General features: G+C 32.7%; 2 protein-coding genes across 7 annotated transcripts; both read left to right on the top strand.

The window, feature by feature from the left end:
* The first annotated feature begins 9265 nt into the window (after nt 1–9265).
* On the top strand, nt 9266–10059 carry LOC114370984. Its single transcript, XM_028328384.1, has one exon. It carries the CDS (start codon nt 9438–9440, stop codon nt 9774–9776), a length of 339 nt encoding a protein of 112 aa, XP_028184185.1. The 5' UTR covers nt 9266–9437; the 3' UTR covers nt 9777–10059.
* A 2279-nt stretch (nt 10060–12338) lies between these two features.
* Nucleotides 12339–18412, top strand: LOC114370888 (heparanase-like protein 1). 6 transcript variants are annotated; one of them, XM_028328289.1, is made up of 9 exons: nt 12339–12518; nt 12650–12720; nt 13713–13823; nt 14157–14245; nt 15185–15237; nt 16492–16500; nt 17056–17245; nt 17422–17547; nt 17684–17993. In XM_028328289.1, the coding sequence occupies exons 5-9, from the start codon at nt 15228–15230 to the stop codon at nt 17787–17789; spliced, it is 441 nt and encodes a 146-aa protein (XP_028184090.1). In that variant the 5' UTR covers nt 12339–12518; nt 12650–12720; nt 13713–13823; nt 14157–14245; nt 15185–15227; the 3' UTR covers nt 17790–17993. The 6 variants fall into 6 exon arrangements, with proteins under 6 accessions (XP_028184090.1, XP_028184092.1, XP_028184093.1 ...); XM_028328292.1 differs by adding an exon at nt 18175–18412 and having other exon boundaries at nt 12340–12720; nt 17684–17774; XM_028328293.1 differs by adding an exon at nt 18178–18411 and having other exon boundaries at nt 12340–12720; nt 17684–17774.
* The last annotated feature ends 1454 nt before the right edge of the window (nt 18413–19866 follow it).

The raw sequence follows: 19866 nt of genomic DNA, 5'->3' as shown, positions 1-19866 counted from the left end.
ATTTGACTACTTCGCAGAATCATATTCTTCTTTAATTTGTTATCTTTTACTTCTTGGTAAGATTTCGTGTCACAGTCAATTGCACATGGAAATCTTAAGCTTATTCTTATTATGCATAGGATATAGTAGTATTTATTTAGCGGATATGCAGAAGATAGCATTTCAGAAAGTGACTACTTTGTTAAATAAATTCTAAACTGCAAATTTGGGCGAGAAACCAATTATACATAACTTAGCAAAATTCTACAACATTAGAATGAAAAATTCAAAATAAACCAAAACCGAAAGCTAGTAAACTAGGCATACATTAACACACTAATTAACCCTTGATGCTTAGCAAAAAAAACTAATTAACCCTTAGTTGTTAAATGAAAAAACTTAGATGCATTTACTTTTGTTGCTGTTCTCTAATTAAGGATACAGTAATTCACATAACAAAAGTCTGCATTAGGAGGTTTATACAAATTAGTGAAGCTCCTATTTTGATTGGAAAATAATATCAAAAGCACCTATAAAATTGTATTTAATTTTGTCCTTAAAAAATAAAACTAAATAGAATTTGAAATTATCAAACCAATCTTGACGGAATATAACTGTATATAACTCTTAGACTCTAGGGGGAGGATAAACTCTTCAGCAGAGAAAAACCAATTTAAGTTGAAGATTTTTTTTTTGTACCTCTAGTATTGAATGTAACATCTTCTACTCTGACATATATATAAATAAATAGAACATATAAAAATATTGATCAACAAATTCACATGGGTAAAAGGTTCACATTCACATGTGGTTCTTTAAAGTCATTCACCTAGTCATCTGCTCCCATGAACACAAGGTTCAAGATCATCACAGGATCCAAACACAAGTAGCACACAAGGAGTGAGTTATCACAAAAAAAAAATAACAAAACAAATAAACAAAACGTAATCAAAATAAATTATGGAAGTATATATAACATAACTCAACTTAATACAATCCACGCCACTTCAGTACTTTATCTTTAAAATTTATTTTTCAATTACTAATCACATTACACATGAATCACACACTCGAGTCAAGACACAATAACACTCATCAATTTCATAATAAACAATTAGCAAGCGTTATGCAACAATTATACTAAGACTCAAGCCTACCTGCAATGTGATACCATGTTAGTGAAAAACCACCCTGGGGTGCTTAGGAGTACATAACAAGACATCCCACACAATGAGTATGTCAGGTCACTCTCACTAAGTAAAATCATAAAGTGATCAGTCAGGGTTACTCCGTTTTGCGTGAATGCTCCAATCATATGGGATCAACATAGGCTTAAAGGAGCACTCAAACCGAGTGTTTTTACCCCTAAAGCCTAGACTCTGAAGAATCCGTTAGGGCTTCACCTTCCTGATTCAGGTCCAACCCCTAAAACAATTTTTGCAATCAGACACTGCTCATGAATTATACAATACTCATGACCTCACACTCGTGTTTCAAACACATTGCGCTACAATTTAACACTAGTTCTTAACTAGGAAACCTACATTTTCCCTTTAACACTGTGCATTAACATTTTTCTCAAGATAAACACTGGTCGGGTTATTGTATAATTCACAGCTCACAACACAAGTAACGTCACATCAAGTGTTAACCACACACTTATTTACAACTAAAATTCATGTTCACTACTTCATATCTCATTATGTCACAATCAACCATCTTATGTTTACGTGTATCTCGCAATTTAACACATTCAACTTTACACTTATACTTAATCTCCATAACAATATTATAATCTCAAAGTAATATATTATTCTACAATTCATCATATATTCAATTTATCACTTATATACAATTTCAATCACAATTTCATAATTCCAATATAACAATTTATACAAAAGGTTTATCACAATATGGGGAGTAAAACCTCTCAAATAATTTCACACAATTATATCAAAATCATAGGTATAAAAAAATGAAAACACCAAGAGCACTCAATTTTATCAACCAATTCACATTAGGACATCAATATCGTATTTACAATCATAAAGGAAAAATTATAATTCAATAAACATCCCAAAATATACCCCAATTTAATCATCTAAGGATCTTTACACATGTTCATTCTAACCCCAATTACGATAAACTCATCCCTACACGTGTGTATTGCGATAGCAATAGCGACATCTCTAACGGTTTCTTGAGATTCCTCAAGTTTTTCCTTTGACTGCTCTAATAGGGTTCCCAAACGTTAGAGAGAAAGAGAAGGGATTGAAACCTCTATTCCATCGTCTATGTTCGATGATTATTTCTCCCTCCAAAGATATTATTATGCAAATCCCAACGGTAAAGATGTGACTAAATGAATCACGAACCACATATCAAAATTTCACAACAATCCAACGGTTAACAAGTCTGAGATCGTAGTTTTACTGAGACAATTTTGGATTTCTACGGGAAAAGAAAAAGTTACGATGCAAAGGGTATTTCTCTCAGCTTCAACTTGTTTTCGTAATTCCCAACGGTGAGAATGTTAATAAATGAGTTCCAAACTTGATTATCAAATTTCACGATGATCCAACAGTGAATGAGACAAAGATTATTGTTTTTTTTGAGACAGGTTTGGTGGTATGCGGGAAAAAGAGAAGGTTTTGAGAGGAGGAGAAGGGAAAACGAAATTGAGAGAAAGAGGAGGCGTAGAAGCTATCGTCTAAAAAACTAACCTAGTCTCTATTTATAACTAGGGTACTCACAAACTATTATTTACTTTATTTATTTATTTTTATTATTTTATAAAAAGAAACTCTATTTTTTTTCTATCAAATGAATAAATAAAATATTTTTGTTTCTTTCTTCAAATCAATATTTGATTTAATAAAATCATTTCTCCTTATTTATTTAATTATAAAAATCTCACAATTTTATAAAACTCTATTTATTTATTTTTTTACTAAATTTTTTTTTAATTTATTTAGGAAAATTAGATGTTACACTTTACATTATTAGAAGAAGCATATAATATAATTAAAAGTCTCAACACAACATAGTCATAACAACTGCCTTATTTCTTTTCTTATTTTCTCCATTGTATTTAGTGATCATTCTAGAATTAGTGACCTGTCCAATAGTATATGAATATGCCTTGTGTGTTATTTGGTTCCTTCTTATCCTTTCTAGGTTTTAGGTCATTCTTTGCCACGTACATAGTATAAAAGGATGTAATCATTTGATGACAGAAAATATATACAAAAATTCATTTTATCCTGCATACCTCTTTGTTCCTTTTATGGTATCAAAGCCTTCAAGGTTCCATGGCCGGCACACCTAGCACTTCCTCTGGTGAGGAGGATCCCCCATCTCCTCCACCACCTCCACCCTTCTCTGATCCTAGCCAAAACCCATCCAATCCCTTTTATATTCACCCCAGTGAAAGCCCATCTTCCATCCTTGTTACTCCTGTACTCATGGGACCCAACTTTCAGTCATGGTCTCGTTCTGTACGCATGGCTCTTGTCTCCAAAAACAAGATGGACTTCCTCACTGGCTCCATACCGATTCCTTCAGAAGCAGACCCTCTTTACCCTCACTGGGAATGCTGCAACACTCTTCTGATGTCGTGGCTTCTCAACTCTCTTGCACCTTCCATTGCTCAAAGTGTAGTCTTCCTTGAGATAGCCATTGACATTTGGACTGACCTCAGAGAACGATTCACACAAGGAGATCTCCTTCGGGTTGCTGAGCTCCAGGAAGAAATTTATTCCCTCCAGCAAGGTAACCTCTTTGTTACTGACTACTATACCAAACTTAAGTCTCTTTGGGAACAACTTGATAACTTTCGTCCCTTGATTCCTTGCCCTTGCTTTGCAAAGCTGTATCATCGATAAGATTTCGTCATCCGTTTTCTCAAGGGCCTCGATGAACACTTTGCCATGGCTCGCTCCCAGATTTTGCTTCTCGATCCCTTACCTTCCGCTACTCGTGTGTTCTCCATGATTATTTAACACAAACGCCAGCATTCCGCTCCTCCTTCGTCTTCGCTTGATGGAAACCCCTTTGTCAATGCTGCTTCTGGTTCTCGCCGTGGTCCTCAGCAGCAAGGGGGGACTAAAACTTCCAAGAAATGTGATCATTGTGGACGTCTTGGCCACACAATGGACTCCTGCTTTCAGCGAACTGGCACCTCGCCACTGAAATATGCTCATTGCGAACGTGTTGGTCACACAGAGGATGTTTGTTATGCCAAATTTGGTTACCCTCCAGGGGATCCCAAATACCCAAGGCGACCTCGTCTTCCCCACAAATCTTCTTCTGGTGGCAGAGCTTCTGGTGGTAAAGCCGTCAACAATGCCGTTGCCGCACCTGGGAATGAGGCTCGCGCACTACCTCACATTGGAGATGACAAGCAAGTTTCATCTCATGGGAATGGGCCTAACATCACACCAGCCCAATACCAACACTTGATGACTCTTCTTTAACTGGCCACTGGATTTGGTGGTGTGAATTCAGATGAGACTCCCATTCGGACCAATCTCTTTTACTCTAGCCCAACCTTTTTTCGTAACTCTCATTTTGGTAGCTCATTTGCTTTTTCCATTTCCACCACACACACACACTCAACACTGCTACTTCACACACCACCTCCTGGATAATTGACTTCGGAGCCACATATCACATTACTTCTTCCTTAGATTATTTTCATACTTATTCCAAAATTAAGCCAATAATTATTAATTTACCCAATGGGTCAATAGTCAAAGCCCAAATTTCAGGAACTATTTATTTTTCTTCTAATTTCCCCATTCATGATGTCTTAAATGTTCCTGGTTTTAACTTTAATCTATTATCCATTTCTAAATTAATTTTTTATCTTCCTTGTCGAGTTATTTTTGATAGTTTTTCTTGTCAAATACAGGATCTGAGCACGTTGAAGGTTTGGCTAGATTGAAGGAAGGACTATTCCATTTGCTAATCAGAAAAGATAGGTCACCATCCACAAACAACATTACTACCAACACCATCAATGATTCAAAGCTTTGGCATTTTAGATTAGGACATTTATCTGGAAATCGTCTCAATTTATACATTAACAATACCCTTTTATTTCAAAGGATTCTAATGAAATGTGTGATGTTTGTCACTTAGCAAAACAAAAGAAACTACCTTATTCTCTTAGTACAGGCAAAAGTTCTAAAATTTTTGAATTAATTCACATGGATATTTGGGGACCATTTTCTAAAGCATCCATTCATGGCCACAAGTACTTCTAACTATACTTGATGATTATAGTCGATACACTTGGATCATTTTGCTAAAATCCAAAAGCGAAGTTAAAATTCAAGTGCAAAACATTGTTGCTCTAGTTGAAAACCAATTTGAAACAACGGTCAAGTGTATTCGATTTGACAATGGTCCTAAATTTTCGCAAAAAGGATTTCTTTTCTTCAAAGGGAATTATTCACCAAACTAGCCGTGTTTATACCCCTCAACAAAACGGAAGAGTGGAACACAAGCAGCAACATATTCTTAATGTTGCTACAACCCCCATGTTTCAATCCAAAATTCCAACAAACCTTTGGTGTTATGCTATTAAACATGCCGTTTTTCTTATAAATCGTGTTCCCTCACCCGTCATTTCAAATAAAACCCCTTTTGATCTTTTATATAAAGAACAACCTATTTTTTCTTCACTTAGGATTTTTAGTTGTCTATGTTTTGCTTCAACAAACATTCCACATCACAAATTTGAAGCACTTTCTAGAAAATGAGCTTGATTGGGTGTTTCTAATGGTACAAAGGGTTATGTGATTTTGGATGTTAATACAAAAGAGATTTTCATTTCTAGAGATGTCATATTTCATGAACTAATTTTTCCTTTTCACACTACTCCTATCAATCCAAACCAACATTCACCTCCTCTTCCTAATAATTCCATCACTAACTTACTAAATACACCATCCTCACCTGCTATACCAACCAACACACCTTTTGTTCCCTTTGAGACCACATCCCCTTCATCACCTTTACCAAATTCACTTAGTAGCCCTATTTCCAATCCTCCATTCAACGAGCCGTCCCTTTATTCACCATCAACCATGTCTCCTCCTTCCTCAAATGAATCACCAATCTCCCATCAACCTTCTTCTCCTCGCCGTTCAGCTAGCAAGACCCATCCTCCTTCCTATCTTTTCGATTATCAATACAAACTTCCTTTAATAAAGTCAGCTAAGCTCAACTCTCTTCCACTTGCTCATATCCTATCCAAGCTTGTCTCTCCTATGCTCAAATTTCTCCATCTCATCACTACCTCATTGCTTTCTCATCTGATGAAGAACCAACCTGCTTCCACGAAGCCAGTAAGCATCAATGTTGGCGCGATGCAATGTAATGCAAAATTGAGGCCTTACAGTCAAATCAGACTTGGGATGTTGTTCCCACCCCCTCACATGTTCATTCAATTGGTTGCAAGTGGGTCTATAAAATCAAGCGGTTAATTACCTGACGGTAGTGTCGAACGATACAAAGCCCGTCTCGTTGCAAAAGGATATTCTCAGGTTGAAGGAATAAACTACTTTGAGACTTTCTCTTCGGTAGTTAAGATGACCATAGTTCGTACTATTCTCCCTTTTACCTCAATCAATCAGTGGCACCTTCAACAATTAGACGTCAGTAACGCTTTTCTACCAGGTGATCTTTCAGAAGATGTATACATGGACATCCCACCTGGCTTGCCTGGTTACTCTTCCAATCAGAGTTGCAAACTACGCAAGTCGCTCTATGGTCTGAAGCAAGAAAACGAAAAATGGTATGAGAAGCTCTCTCAATTATTACTGTCTTGTAGTTACAAACATGCTCATGCTGATCATAGCCTGTTTATTAAATCTCATGGGTTTGATTTTACTGCATTAATAATTTATGTGGATGATATAGTGCTGACTGACAATTCTGTTCAAGAAATAGACTATATTAAGCGCACACTTCATTCCAATTTCCATACTAAAGACTCGGGACAACTTAAATATTTCCTGGAAATTGAGGTTGCTCATTCCATAAAAGGCATCTCTTTATGTCAAAGAAAATACTGCCTTGATCTCTTAAAGGATACTGGCCTGCTTGGTTGCAAACCATCCTCTACACCAATGGATAGTTCCCTTCGCCTTCATGTTGACTCTTCTGGATTCCTTGATGATCCTCTTCGTTATAGACGACTCATAGGAAGACTTGTCTATTTAACGAGCACCAGACCAGATATTGCATTTGCAACACAAAAACTCAGTCAATTCATGTCCAAACCCACCAAGGCTCATCTTGCAGTTGCTTATTGAGTTCTCCATTACCTTAAAAGCTGTCCTGGGAAAGGTCTTTTCTTCCCTCACATTTGTCCAAAACAGTTGATTGGTTTTAGTGACGCCGATTAGGCCACTTGTATTGATTCACGAAGATCAGTTACTGGTTATTGTATCTTTGTCCATGGAAAACAAAGAAGCAGACCACTATTTCAAGATCATCTTCTGAGGTTGAATACAGGGCTCTTGCATCTGCCACTTGTGAGCTACAATGGCTTACTTATCTTATGCAGGATCTAAAAATCCTGCCTCCATCTCAACAATCTATTCTGTATTGTGACAACAATAGTGCCTTGCATATTACTGCCAACCCAGTTGTTCATGAGCGACAAAGCACCTAGACATTGACTGTCACCTTGTTCGAAAAAAGTCTCAAGAGGGCCTAATGCTTCTTCGATCGGTTCCCTCTTCTAACCAATTAGCAGACATTTTTACCAAATCACTTCCTCCACGACTCTTCCATGATAATGTTTCTAAGCTACAGTTACTAGATGTCTTTGTACCTCCAGCTTGTGGGGGGCTATTAGAAGAAGCATATAATTCAAGTCTCAATACAACATAGTCATAGCAGCTGCCTTATTTCTTTTCTTAGTTTCTCCATTGTATTTAGTGATTATTCTAGAATTAGTGACCTGTCCAATAGCACAGGAATATGCCTTGTCTGATATTTGATTCCTTCTTATCCTTTCTAAGTTTTAGGCATTCTTTGTCATGTAAATAGTATAAAAGAATGTAATCATTTGATGACAAAAAATATATATATAAATTCATTTTATCCTGCATACCTCCTTATTCCTTTTATACATCACTAAATGTATGTTACGTCAGCTACTATTACTTCCACTTGGCTTGAAGATCAATTGAAAACATTTTACTTAAAAGTAATTATAGGATGTCAACCATAGGTTGTTCCTGAGTAGGTATAATTCATTGCTTTTAGGACTTTTCGGTTTTTCCAGTCAATCTACGTACAATTATGGTCGAGAATTGTTGGTGTTATTTATACCTAAGGAGTATATATATCTTGTTCTTGAATGAAATTTGCATCAAGCTTGAAGGACAGGTGGATGAGTATAATTTGTTATCATGCATCATCCCTAGCTTATTCAGCCATTTCGGTTTGCTCAACCAAATATTAATCATGTCTTACAAAGTTGTTCTGCATCAACCTTTTCTTACACATTTCGAAGTGCTCTTAATTTTCCAAATTCTTTAAATCAAAGAGGCTCCTCGTCCTATGTATTTTGCTGACTCATGTACCATGAATCTTAGAAACAAAGGAAGAGGAATAATTATACTCTCCCTCCGTTCTATTGCAACTATCGTCCTAAATTTTTACATACATAAAAAAAACTAATAAATAAATAAGAGATTAACAATTTTACTAAATTAATTTTTTTTATTGAAAAGGAAGCAACACATACACAATAGTAGTTATTAGGAGTATAAATAAAAAATAATTAATATTACATTAAAAATTAAAATTACAATTATTTTGAGACTTATTTTTTCTTCTTATATACACCACAATTATTTTGGAATGGAGAGACTAATTCTAATTTAAATTTAGGTCTTGCTAACTAGTGTGTTGTTAACACATTGGTTAAAGAACTAAAAAAATTATTTATTATGAAAATCATAAAAAATACAAAACAATTAATTAACATCATAATTTTATACATCCCAATAAAAATCTCTATCAGTGTAGCTCCTTAACCAATATCTAAGCTACTTTAAATTTTAAGCCCATGACATCAGAACAAGAGATAAGGAAAAACCATGCCCTAAAACAAGCAAAGTCAAAACCAAGATCATTCCCATTTAATAAAGCAGATAAACCAACTCTTTCCCATTTTAAATTTTGGGTCATACCCTTGTGCACTTGACAATTACTTACTTTCTCGAAGGAGCGAGCCATTTCAACCCCCACATAAAACTATACCCACTCCAACCACAACCATCTCATTTTTATCTATATATATATATTCCTCTAAAACAATAGATATTATTACATTGGCATTTTAAGAGAGATATATCTTTTTTTTTTCAAGCAACAAAACCTTCAAGAAGCTGAAAAGCCAACAAAAGGGTGCATAAATTGTTGAGAACTCAGACATGGCTTGTGGGTGTTCTTCAACAACATTGGCAGAGAAGATTTCATGGAATTGTTCTGTGTTTGTGGCACTAATGCTGGTTTTGAGTAGCTGCGAGTCAAACACAAGTGATTTCACAAGTCAGATGATGCTTCATGGGAGTGTCACCGGCAATATTAGCAACAACAACAACAAGGCGTGTGATGAGATTTACGTGGTTCGTGAGGGAGAGACGCTACAAACAATCAGTGAAAAATGTGGGGATCCTTATATTGTTGAAGAGAACCCACATATCCATGATCCTGATGATGTTTTCCCTGGCCTAGTTATCAAGATTAACCCTTTCACCAATAGAGGCTAAAATGTTTCAATTTGGGATAATGTTTCTTCTACCCAAGGTTCTGCTATGTGATACAAGGTTACATGTAAGTCTTTGTTTGTAGAAAGGGCATCTCATGTATGCATTATTATGTAACCAATTACGGTTTCAATTTCCGCGCGAATTGCTCGTCTTTAGAAGGATGGAAGCATAATACATCAAATCAAAGTGGTTATGAACTTCCACCTCAATTTTTTCTGAACGATTTGTGATTTTGTATGAGAGCACGTATTGTAGCGAAGTTTTTGTGTAAAATATATATAGATGAAAATATGAGTATATTTTGTCCCTTAAATGAATGATCATATTTCAAGAGATTAGTCTTCTATTCAGAGTGAAAAAAAAAATACTTGGATTAAAAAAAAAGAATGACACAAATGAGAGGAATGTGTGATAAATATCTATCTATATAGTTTTTTCTATAGGCAAAAATATATCCAATTTTTTTTTTTTGATAAATATTTATCTGTGTGGTTGCATGAGCTTTTTGTTAGAGAAGCTGATAAAAAAAAAACAAGAAATAGAATCCAATTATTTCACATCACCTTTTGTACAGTTATACCTTTGTTTTTATTATATTGAGTCTTTTCTTTTTTTGCCTTTTTTTTTCTTTCCTTCAACTGAACACTGACATTTTATAAATAGTTTAAAGAGAATATATAAAAACGTGAAGAAAGACATTTTTCTTTTAAATGGTCATGGTATTTCGTCTAACAACTGAAGCTAAGAGGTTGGTTGAAGCTGAGTTTGGATCCTCTTCTATTTCTGCAGCAGGATTTTTTCTACAGTCAAAATTTGATCGCGTGTAACATCCTATCTCTTCCTTTAATTCTTGTGCAATAATCAATTAAAAGCTACTAATATCTAGCAACGGCTAGTTTTGTGTTTTTGTTTTTAACTTTCAATTATGTAGAATAAATCAAATGACTAATTAGGATTAAGCAATGAAATTTATACCCAAAAAAAGAAGGATTAAGCAATGAAATAGCTAAATGCATGGATCAAGGGTGAAAGCGCAAGAACTCGTTGCGCGGATCTGTAGCAACTTAGGTGACCTTAGAATTCCAAAGCAGATAGATAATTTATGTTTTTAGATCTTTTTTTTAGAGGAATGTTTTTAGATCTTATAATTCAATATTAAAAATTATGAACGTTTCTGCCGTTAGACCTCAAAATTCCAATGGCATTCCCGCATTAATTATTTTTTAGTGCATTGTACGCCAAACCTCTTACTAGCTACCAAACTTTCACATAATAAGAGCAGCTACAAAGGTTTGGTAATTGCTATTTTTTTTTTTTTTTTTTACGGAAGAAGTTGGTAAATGCTATTAACTCTTAGAAAAAGGGATCCCACCCAACATTTACTATCATTAAATAGGAATTAATTATGGTAAATACTATCAAACTTTATCTGTTCTAGTACATTTCTTTTGGTCTTTGATTTTCCATAAAACCAGTAGAAGACAAAATCAATGACAACAAAGGAACACATTTTAGGTTGGTTTAGTATATAGAATAATACTCCTACTATGTTATCATCTAACTTTTTTTATTAGTATATCCTTTTAAAATTGAGTTTAATGTATATGTACTGACCGAAATAAAACAATGTTATTTAATCATATACTATTATTTGAATTACTTTAATATAATTATTTTAAAAATTAATAAATTTATTATATATATCACTACAAGAAAAATGACATATGCCTACGGAGGCTTTTACCTACACACATAAATTAGTGTAGGTAAAAGTCAAAAAATACTTATACCTACAGTTGTTTGTCATAGGTAAAATTCAAAAATTTGTACTTACTATTATTTGGTGTAGGTAAAACTTAAAATAACTTCTACTTACAAATGCTTAGTGTTGGTAAAATTTCAAAAAATTTATACCTACAATTACTTGGTGTTGGTAAAATCCTATAAAACTTGTACCTACAGTTCCTTGGTGTCACTACAAGAAAAATAACCTAAGCTTACGGACGCCTTTTTCCTACAGACATGAATTAGTGTAGGTAAATCTCAAAAATACTTTTACCTACAATGGACTAATGTAGGTAAAACTTAAACACTTGTACCAACCATAATTTGGTGTAGATAAATTCATTAAAACTAAAAAAAGACTTTTACCTACAACTATGTTGTGTAGGTAAAACTTGAAAAAACTTGTGCCTATGATTGATTAGTGTAGGTAAAACTCAAAAGGATTATTACCTACAAAAGCACAGTATAGGCAAAAAAAAATCACGAAGGACATTTAAATGATGTGATAATATTAGTATTTGTTTGATTAAAAAAATAGAAAGAGAGAAGCTTTTAAAAAAAGAAGATAGAAATAAAATAATGAGAAAATATATTGATTTCTAAATTATTTAATACAAAATATTAAAATATAAAATAAAAGTTTCTTCTGATTTTTGAATAGGAAGTAGAAAAGAATATACATTTTCTCTTAGTTATCTCTTAGTTATATAACATAAGTTATTATTATTAAAAGATATACATTTTCTCGGCCCCCTCTGCCTTCCCCTAATCTCACTTCCTACTCTTCACACATTTTCTCATCTCTCTCTATCAATTCACTTTTCGTGCTTCCAATGACTGAGTAAATCTACGATTCTTTGTTCATTCATTTCATAGAAATTCACGTTTAACTCTCTGCGTGCTCCTTGATCCATTTGAGTTCACTAATGGAATCGAAGAACGGAATTTTAGAATTAGGTCGATTCGTTTTTCCTTTCACTTCTATTATTGATTCGATTGTGCAATTGCAAAATGCAAAAACTCTTTGGTTTTTCTCGTGTTTTGACTTTTTCGATACTGTTGCTAATTACTTTTTTCGAAATTGCAAGGTTATGCTGTGAGGGAGTTTTCCAAACAGGGCATTAAGCCAGGGGAGTTGGCTATCATTTCCAAAGAAGTGGTATAGTTCATAGATTATTAAATTAAATACAGTTTTTTTTTTTCTGCTTTTGCTTTTCACAATTTGTAATTGTCCATTTCGCTATATGTTGATGATTCTATCATGTAGTATTTGATTTTGATTGCATTTGGACATGTTGTCTATTTTTCTTGTTAAATGTTATAAGCAAGGTTATCATACTGCAATTCAAATCGTGAATTGTCAAGCTTGTTTTTAAAATCATAAATTGTATCAAATCCTTAAATTCATAGGAGGTACATGTGATAATTTTAAACTAGAAAAGACCAAAGTTGGTAAATTGTAACTGAGTATGTGAACCCTATATTTAGAAGATGGAAAGTAGAGCAATGGAATAGCCAAATACAATGTATAGAATGAGTGAGTGACCATGCGAAACTTTGTCTTTAGAAGAATGAAAATAGAACATCTGAAAAATCGGATATGGTGCGTTTAGCAGTGCCCCTTTAGCCCCTTTTTTAATCATTCAAGATTTTCAAACTTTTCAATTTCTTTGATAAGAATGGTAAAAACAATGTAAAAAGAAAATTGAATTGTGCAATTCATATCAATGATATGAATAGTTGGGTAGTCAAATCACATCCGAATTGTGTTATTCGAATTGTGAATAGTAAGATTCTAATATTAATTATAGTTCAAAACATAATCTTGAATTGGACATCTTATAAGAGCAGTAATTTTATGGCATACTGTGCTCCTCAACATTTGTCTCGGTGTCTCCCTTAGATTGTTCCCAAATTGACTGAGGTATAATATGAAGCAAACATTATTTTTCACTTCTAAATTCCTTTTAAGCTATAGATTGCATTACCTTAACCCATCTCAGTATTTGAAGGTTTTGACTGATACACATCCTAAAGTCCAGTCAGCTGGGCAAATGGCCCTTCAACACATTAGTCTTTACTTAGGAACTATTCTATCCATTTGATTCCTATTTCTGTGATTAATATTTTTAATTTTCATGTTTTTTCCAGGTTGGGAGTGTGATAAAGAGTCCAGAAATATCTGGTCTTGTTCCTACTCTACTTAAGGGACTTTGTCATCCTAAAGAGCATACAAAATATTCCCTTAATATTCTTCTTCAAGTAAGGTTAATGACAATTACCTTGTTGATTTTGTTTAGTTTTATACTTAGTTACTCTTCTGTTTTTGCACATACACCTTCATAATGAGGGGTCCCGTATCACTGACACATGGATTCAATGAAGTCTCTTGCTTTCTCTTCTCAACCAATATAATATAATCTGCTTCTCGAAATTAATACTGCACTTTAAACAATTTTGTCAATGCATAAAACAATTGAGATCCCATCCTGGATACCAAACAGGTCATAATATTACTAGGCTAGAAGAGTATGGAAAAATCATATTTCCTTTTATCTATTGCTTTTCTTATTAGGCTTTTAATACTGTTTTCAGTTGTGGTATCACTTGCTAAACAATGGGCATTTGAAGAACCTTCTGTGGAGACAATAACTGGTGAAAATGTTTTGACATAGCCACATGTGGTGAGTCTACTAGTGTTTATAGTTGCTTTTTACTTTTTTACTCATTACGGTAAGATGCTGAATAACATGCTTTTTTTCTAGGTTATAATATGATTACTTTTTCTGTTTGAGTTGTAGTCTAAAGAAAGGTTTGGTAAACTTTTCCTACACTATGAGTATGAGTAGATGATGATCATAGTTTGTATATTTCATTTTTAGATTAGATTAGAAGGACATTATTTATCCTATTCTTACAATATCCCAACTATACAATTTTGGCTCAAGAATTCAATACTATTGAATTCTTGATTAAATTGTAGGAAGTTGAGTAGTAGTATTCAGTCTTGGAGGAATATCAAACATGCATGTGTCTGGAACTAGTATGACAACCAATTTGAAGTTTTTAAAATTGTTTGTGCTTTCCTATTGTTGTCTTTGGTGTTGTGGTCAAGAATCTTTGTCACCCTAGGTGCACCTTTGTATCTCATTTGTTTTTTTTTTGTCTAATTTTTTGGTTATAAAAATTTGAAATTCAAAGGACCGGTTGAAATGGACTGTAGCCAGACTGATATTGAAATCTAAATGAATATAATCAAATCAACATGAATAAGTAGCAATCTTTCTCGTATTGCCAAATGGACTGAAAAAAAAAACATTCAATGAATCGAAGGCTTGAGGAGGACCACAGGCAATGCCTAAAGGAAATTGGTGTTAGCAGTATTTTGGTGCAAATGTTTGAAGAAGAATTTCTAAATTTTCAAGTATAATTCCTTTAACTAGTTTGCACTATTAAACAATACATTATTTTTTCATCTTTATAATATGTGGCTGGAGTTTTGCTTAGCTTTGCACTATATTGATAGTACCATCCAATAGTTAGAATATGTAAATTAGGGAGCTTGTAGAATCTCTCGTTGGCTAGAAATAACTTCTCCGGACCAATTCCTGACTCTATTTCAGAAATGGCCTCTATCAAGTTCCTCAACTTGACTTGCACGGGAATATGCTTGAAGGTAATTTGGATTAATAAATTACTCTAGAACCTCAAAGGTTAGTTAATTCACAATTTTAAAAAAAATTTATAATTACCAAAATTTTATGATATCATCGATGTTTATATTTTTATTTCTTATATATATATATATAAATTATTACGTTACTTAAAATTATTTATGAAAGATAAATTTAATTAAATATAATATTCAGTAACTATTCAAGTATATATAAATATAATTATCAACTTTTATAACAGAAATGTGAAGGCAAGTTTTTTTTTAATTGTCAATTTACGACAATTTTAAGTTAGTCCCTGGATATTAATCATTTTTTTAAAAAAAAAAACTGAAAGTAATTTTTGTCTTTTATATTCCTCCTTTTTTTTAGATAGGCCCTTGCATATTATTATTAAAATACAATTTGATATTTTAGATAGGCCCTTGCATATTATTATTAAAATACAATTTGATATCTATGTGTTGTGGTTAAAAAGCAATTTAGTCATTATAACCCGGGAGTGCATAAGCGTTTGCAGAATGGATTGAATCCATTTTGAAAAGAAAAATGATTTGATCCAGGGACTAACTTAAACCCTTGGGAGAGGGTGTTTAGCTAACATATATTCAATATGAAAAATTTTAAAAATCAATTTAAATTTTAAAATAATAAGCTATATGGCTGAGTAATTGTGTTTGCTTTGTTATACCATTTCAAAATGTAAGAGGTGTTTCTTGAATTTTGTTCATTGACTTTGTACTTCCATCTTAAATATTGATGCACAGAAGATGCATCCTCTGACAATGATGAGAAGAAAGGTCAATATTCTAAGTTCTGGAATGAGTTTGGTAAATCCATTAAACTTGGTATCATTGAGGATGCCACCAACAGACAAATACTATTTACTTGGTATCTTCTATTACTATTTCAGCCAAATAGAATGGCATTGAGAGGAGAATAAACTTAATTTTTCTGCCATTGAGGAAAGAGATAGGACAGTTTTCATTCCCACTAGCCCAATGCTATACATGCTCTACCAATATGACTAGTTGCAGTTAATTTTGGCATATTGTTAAGGAACAAGTTTTTCCACTCTCTCCCCCACAAATATTCTCATGTACCCTTTATTCCTTTCTTTCTTTCTATTCTTTTAATTTTTTTTGTCAAATATTTGATGTCTCTAATGTATATATGGTTTCTTCTTTTGCTTATTGTTTTTGTCACTTGACATGTTATATCCTGAAATGGACACATGGGTGTATTTGGACTTGAAGATCCCAATGGTTAGTTTTCTTCTCTTATGAATCTCCCTTAGTGCATCTTTTTTACATTCTTTTTTGCAGTTTCCTTCAATCCATGATATATTGTCATCATCCTATAATCATTTTAGAAATTCTGGATATTCAAAATGGTTGAAATAATACCGTAAATATATTGAGGTAGATCTCTATAAAGAAAATAAATGAACACATCATTGATTAAGAAGTTTCTTCTATTTGGTCGACTTTCTTCTATAATATAATAAACTAAAGCATGTGGATGATAGTGAAATTGTTTTGGGCTAAAAATAAAAAAATTGTTCACTATATTAAACTGATTTTGTAGGCCGAGGGGCGTACGTTGTGTGCTCTTCCGAACGTTAAATACGTGCTCTTTCGAACGTTAAATACGTGTTCATCATTTATATAATAATTTGGGCCCAGGTTTGATTGTCACTTACTTAATTCTTTCTACTATATAGGCTTTGTTACCCAGGATGATATACTTTGTTCACTTGCTTGAAAAATACTATTGTATGTCATTCTTGATCAGTGTTTCTAAGTTGATTTCTCTTTCAGGTAGTGATGAGCATCTTGAAAGGAAGATTCTAGATCCTGAGCGCTTGAGTAGGGTGGAATCAATTTTTGGCAATCTTTCAGAAACCATCAAAATATATGGTCCTTGGTCTTCTGCATGGGTAGGAGAAGCTGGAGGGGCATACAACAGTGGTGGCAATCATGTTTCTAACAGATTTCTAAACAGCTTTTGGTGGATAAAATTGGTTGTCCATTCCTTCCATCAGTTTTTGTTCTTTTTTAATTTCTAAAGGATGGATTATGATGTTTTATCTGTTATATTTAGCAAAACATGTTGCTAAATATAAAATTGGTTCTTTTTTAAATTGGTTGTGATTTATTGTAAGTTTTGAAATTTAAATGGCTCAGGTACTTAGATCAACTTGGAATAGCATCCTGCTACAACACTAAAGTCTATTGCAGGCAGACTTTAATTGGAGGGAATTATGGCCTTCTCAATGCCACCACCTTTGCTCCCAATCCTGACTACTACAGGTAAGTACTAATTGAAAATTGCAACAAACAAAAAGAGAATACTTTTTTTCCTTGAAGGTTACTTGAAGATTTCTGGTGATTATTACATCATGTTTGAACATATCTAATCCTAGGTTCTGGCCTTGTTTCTAAACAGTGCAGTTTTGTGGCATCGGTTAATGGGAAAGAAGGTTCTTGCGATCTCAAGTGATGTTCATATTAAAGACTTTTACCTACAGTTAGAAAATGTAAGTAGAAGTTAATAACTTTTACCTACAATTGAAGGTAATAGATACATATTAAAGACTTTTACCTACAGTTAAAAAATGTAAGTAGAAGTTAATGACTTTTACCTACACACTATACATAGTAGGTAAAACCTATAGTGATAGACAATTAACCGTCATTATACGCCCCCTCAAAGTTGACAGAAGAAACGTCCGTAGGACAAAATCTATCATACATTTACCTACAGATTTTTTATTTATAGTGACAGTTTTTGTCCGTAGGTATAAGTCATTTTTCTTGTAGTGATAATAAATTATATAATAAATTATGATTGAATGATCATATAAAATTAATTAATTTTCAAGTTTGTGTTATCTATATTATCTCTAAGACGATTTTTTTGGTTCAAATGGTGTCTAGCAGGTCTGAATGCGTTTATTCAAGATACTTTCATTTTGGAGCAGTAGTTTATACAAAACAGTGAAGGGGCTGCTAATTACACCTGTCTTTTTGTTCTTTTATTGCTCTTATATATATTGGTAAAAATACTGTGTGAAAATTAGTTTCTGTTTTTATATGATTGCATAAAGAAAATTTATTTTTGTTTGTATTGTAGGTTTAGCTCTCCCTATGGCGAGGAACTAACTACACAATAGAAATTAGTTTTTATTGTACATTTTGACTAGAATTCATAGTTTCTATAGTATAATTAATTAATTAATTATTATTTGTGTTTAATTTTTATTTTATATTAAAGAATTTAATAACTTAATTTATGAGTTGAATAACTTATTAAATAAAATATTGATATGAATGTATTTAATTGGATTAATTTTGCTGCTTAAATTTCATTTGTTTTAAATAAATTTAATACTATCTCTGTTCCTTCTTTTCTTTCTTTTAAGGTTGGTTTCTAGAAATCAAGAAATAATGCAATAAAATTTCTTGATTCTAATAAAAAAAGTTATAGAGTTTCTTATTTCACCCCTTTCTCTTTTTAATTAAAGATTAGAAAACAAAAAATGATATATTTAATAAAAGAGTAATTAATATGATCTTAAATTTTATCAATAACCGGTAAAAAAAACATAAATTCTTCAAAAATCCGACAATTTAAAAAAATGGAGGGAGTAGTCGAATAAGTTTATAAATAAAATATAAAACAAACATATTACACAAATCAAGATAAGTCAACTTATTCAAAATAAGTCAACAAAGATTAAATAATACAAAACACTGAAGTTGAAATAATGCAAATAAGTTAACATTGTTAACTAAAAAAAAAGTCAACATCAAATTTTGCAAAAATATTTAAACTATATTTTTAATTGGTTTATGGTGCTAGAAATAGTGTAGGAGAAGAAAGTTATTTAGTGGGAATCTGATTTGAGAAGTAATTGGAGAAAGCTATCTATCTATGATATTAGGATTAATGATGATAGTGGGGATGGATAGTGATGGAGGGAGGATGGGGAATTCCGTTAAAACAGCTTAATCCAAAATCAAATAATTGTATTAAATGTTATGCAACTTGTACATGGAATTGAAGGTTAACATATTCGCTTGGAGGGTCATCTTGAATCATATTCCAGCAAAAGATCAACTTGTAAAAGGAAGAGTATTATAGCAAGTTGCTATTTGTTCTATTTGATTATTTTCTTTGAATACAATCAGTATTATCAATTTCGTGTCAGTGTCAGTTACTGCAATTTAATGGCCTTTTCACGGGATAGGAACAGGACAAAGGAAAACATGGGCTATGGCAGGTTATTTGATTTGCAGGAATCCTTTGGAGTGCATCCTTGCCATCTGAATGATTCAATGTTTTAATGTTAATTAAAAGTTTAATGCATGTTTTTTTTTTTTTTTTTCTGAATTGTCTGGATGCATGTTGGTAATGAAACATAGAAAGAGGTGCAATAGAATAATTTACATAATTTATCAATTCAATAAGGAATGCAGATCTTAAAGAGTTCAAGCCAAATGATAATTTTAGATCTAGTATATTAATTTGACAAAAATTTTACTCAATCTCATTAAAGTTTGATTAATAACGGATCTGTCTAAGTTTCATCATAAAGAAAGGCAATTGCTAAATACACCCATTGTTTT

Source organism: Glycine soja, chromosome 10 (genome assembly GCF_004193775.1).
Source record: "Glycine soja cultivar W05 chromosome 10, ASM419377v2, whole genome shotgun sequence".
NCBI lineage: Eukaryota > Viridiplantae > Streptophyta > Magnoliopsida > Fabales > Fabaceae > Glycine > Glycine soja.
This window is presented reverse-complemented; position numbering and strand designations above follow the sequence as displayed.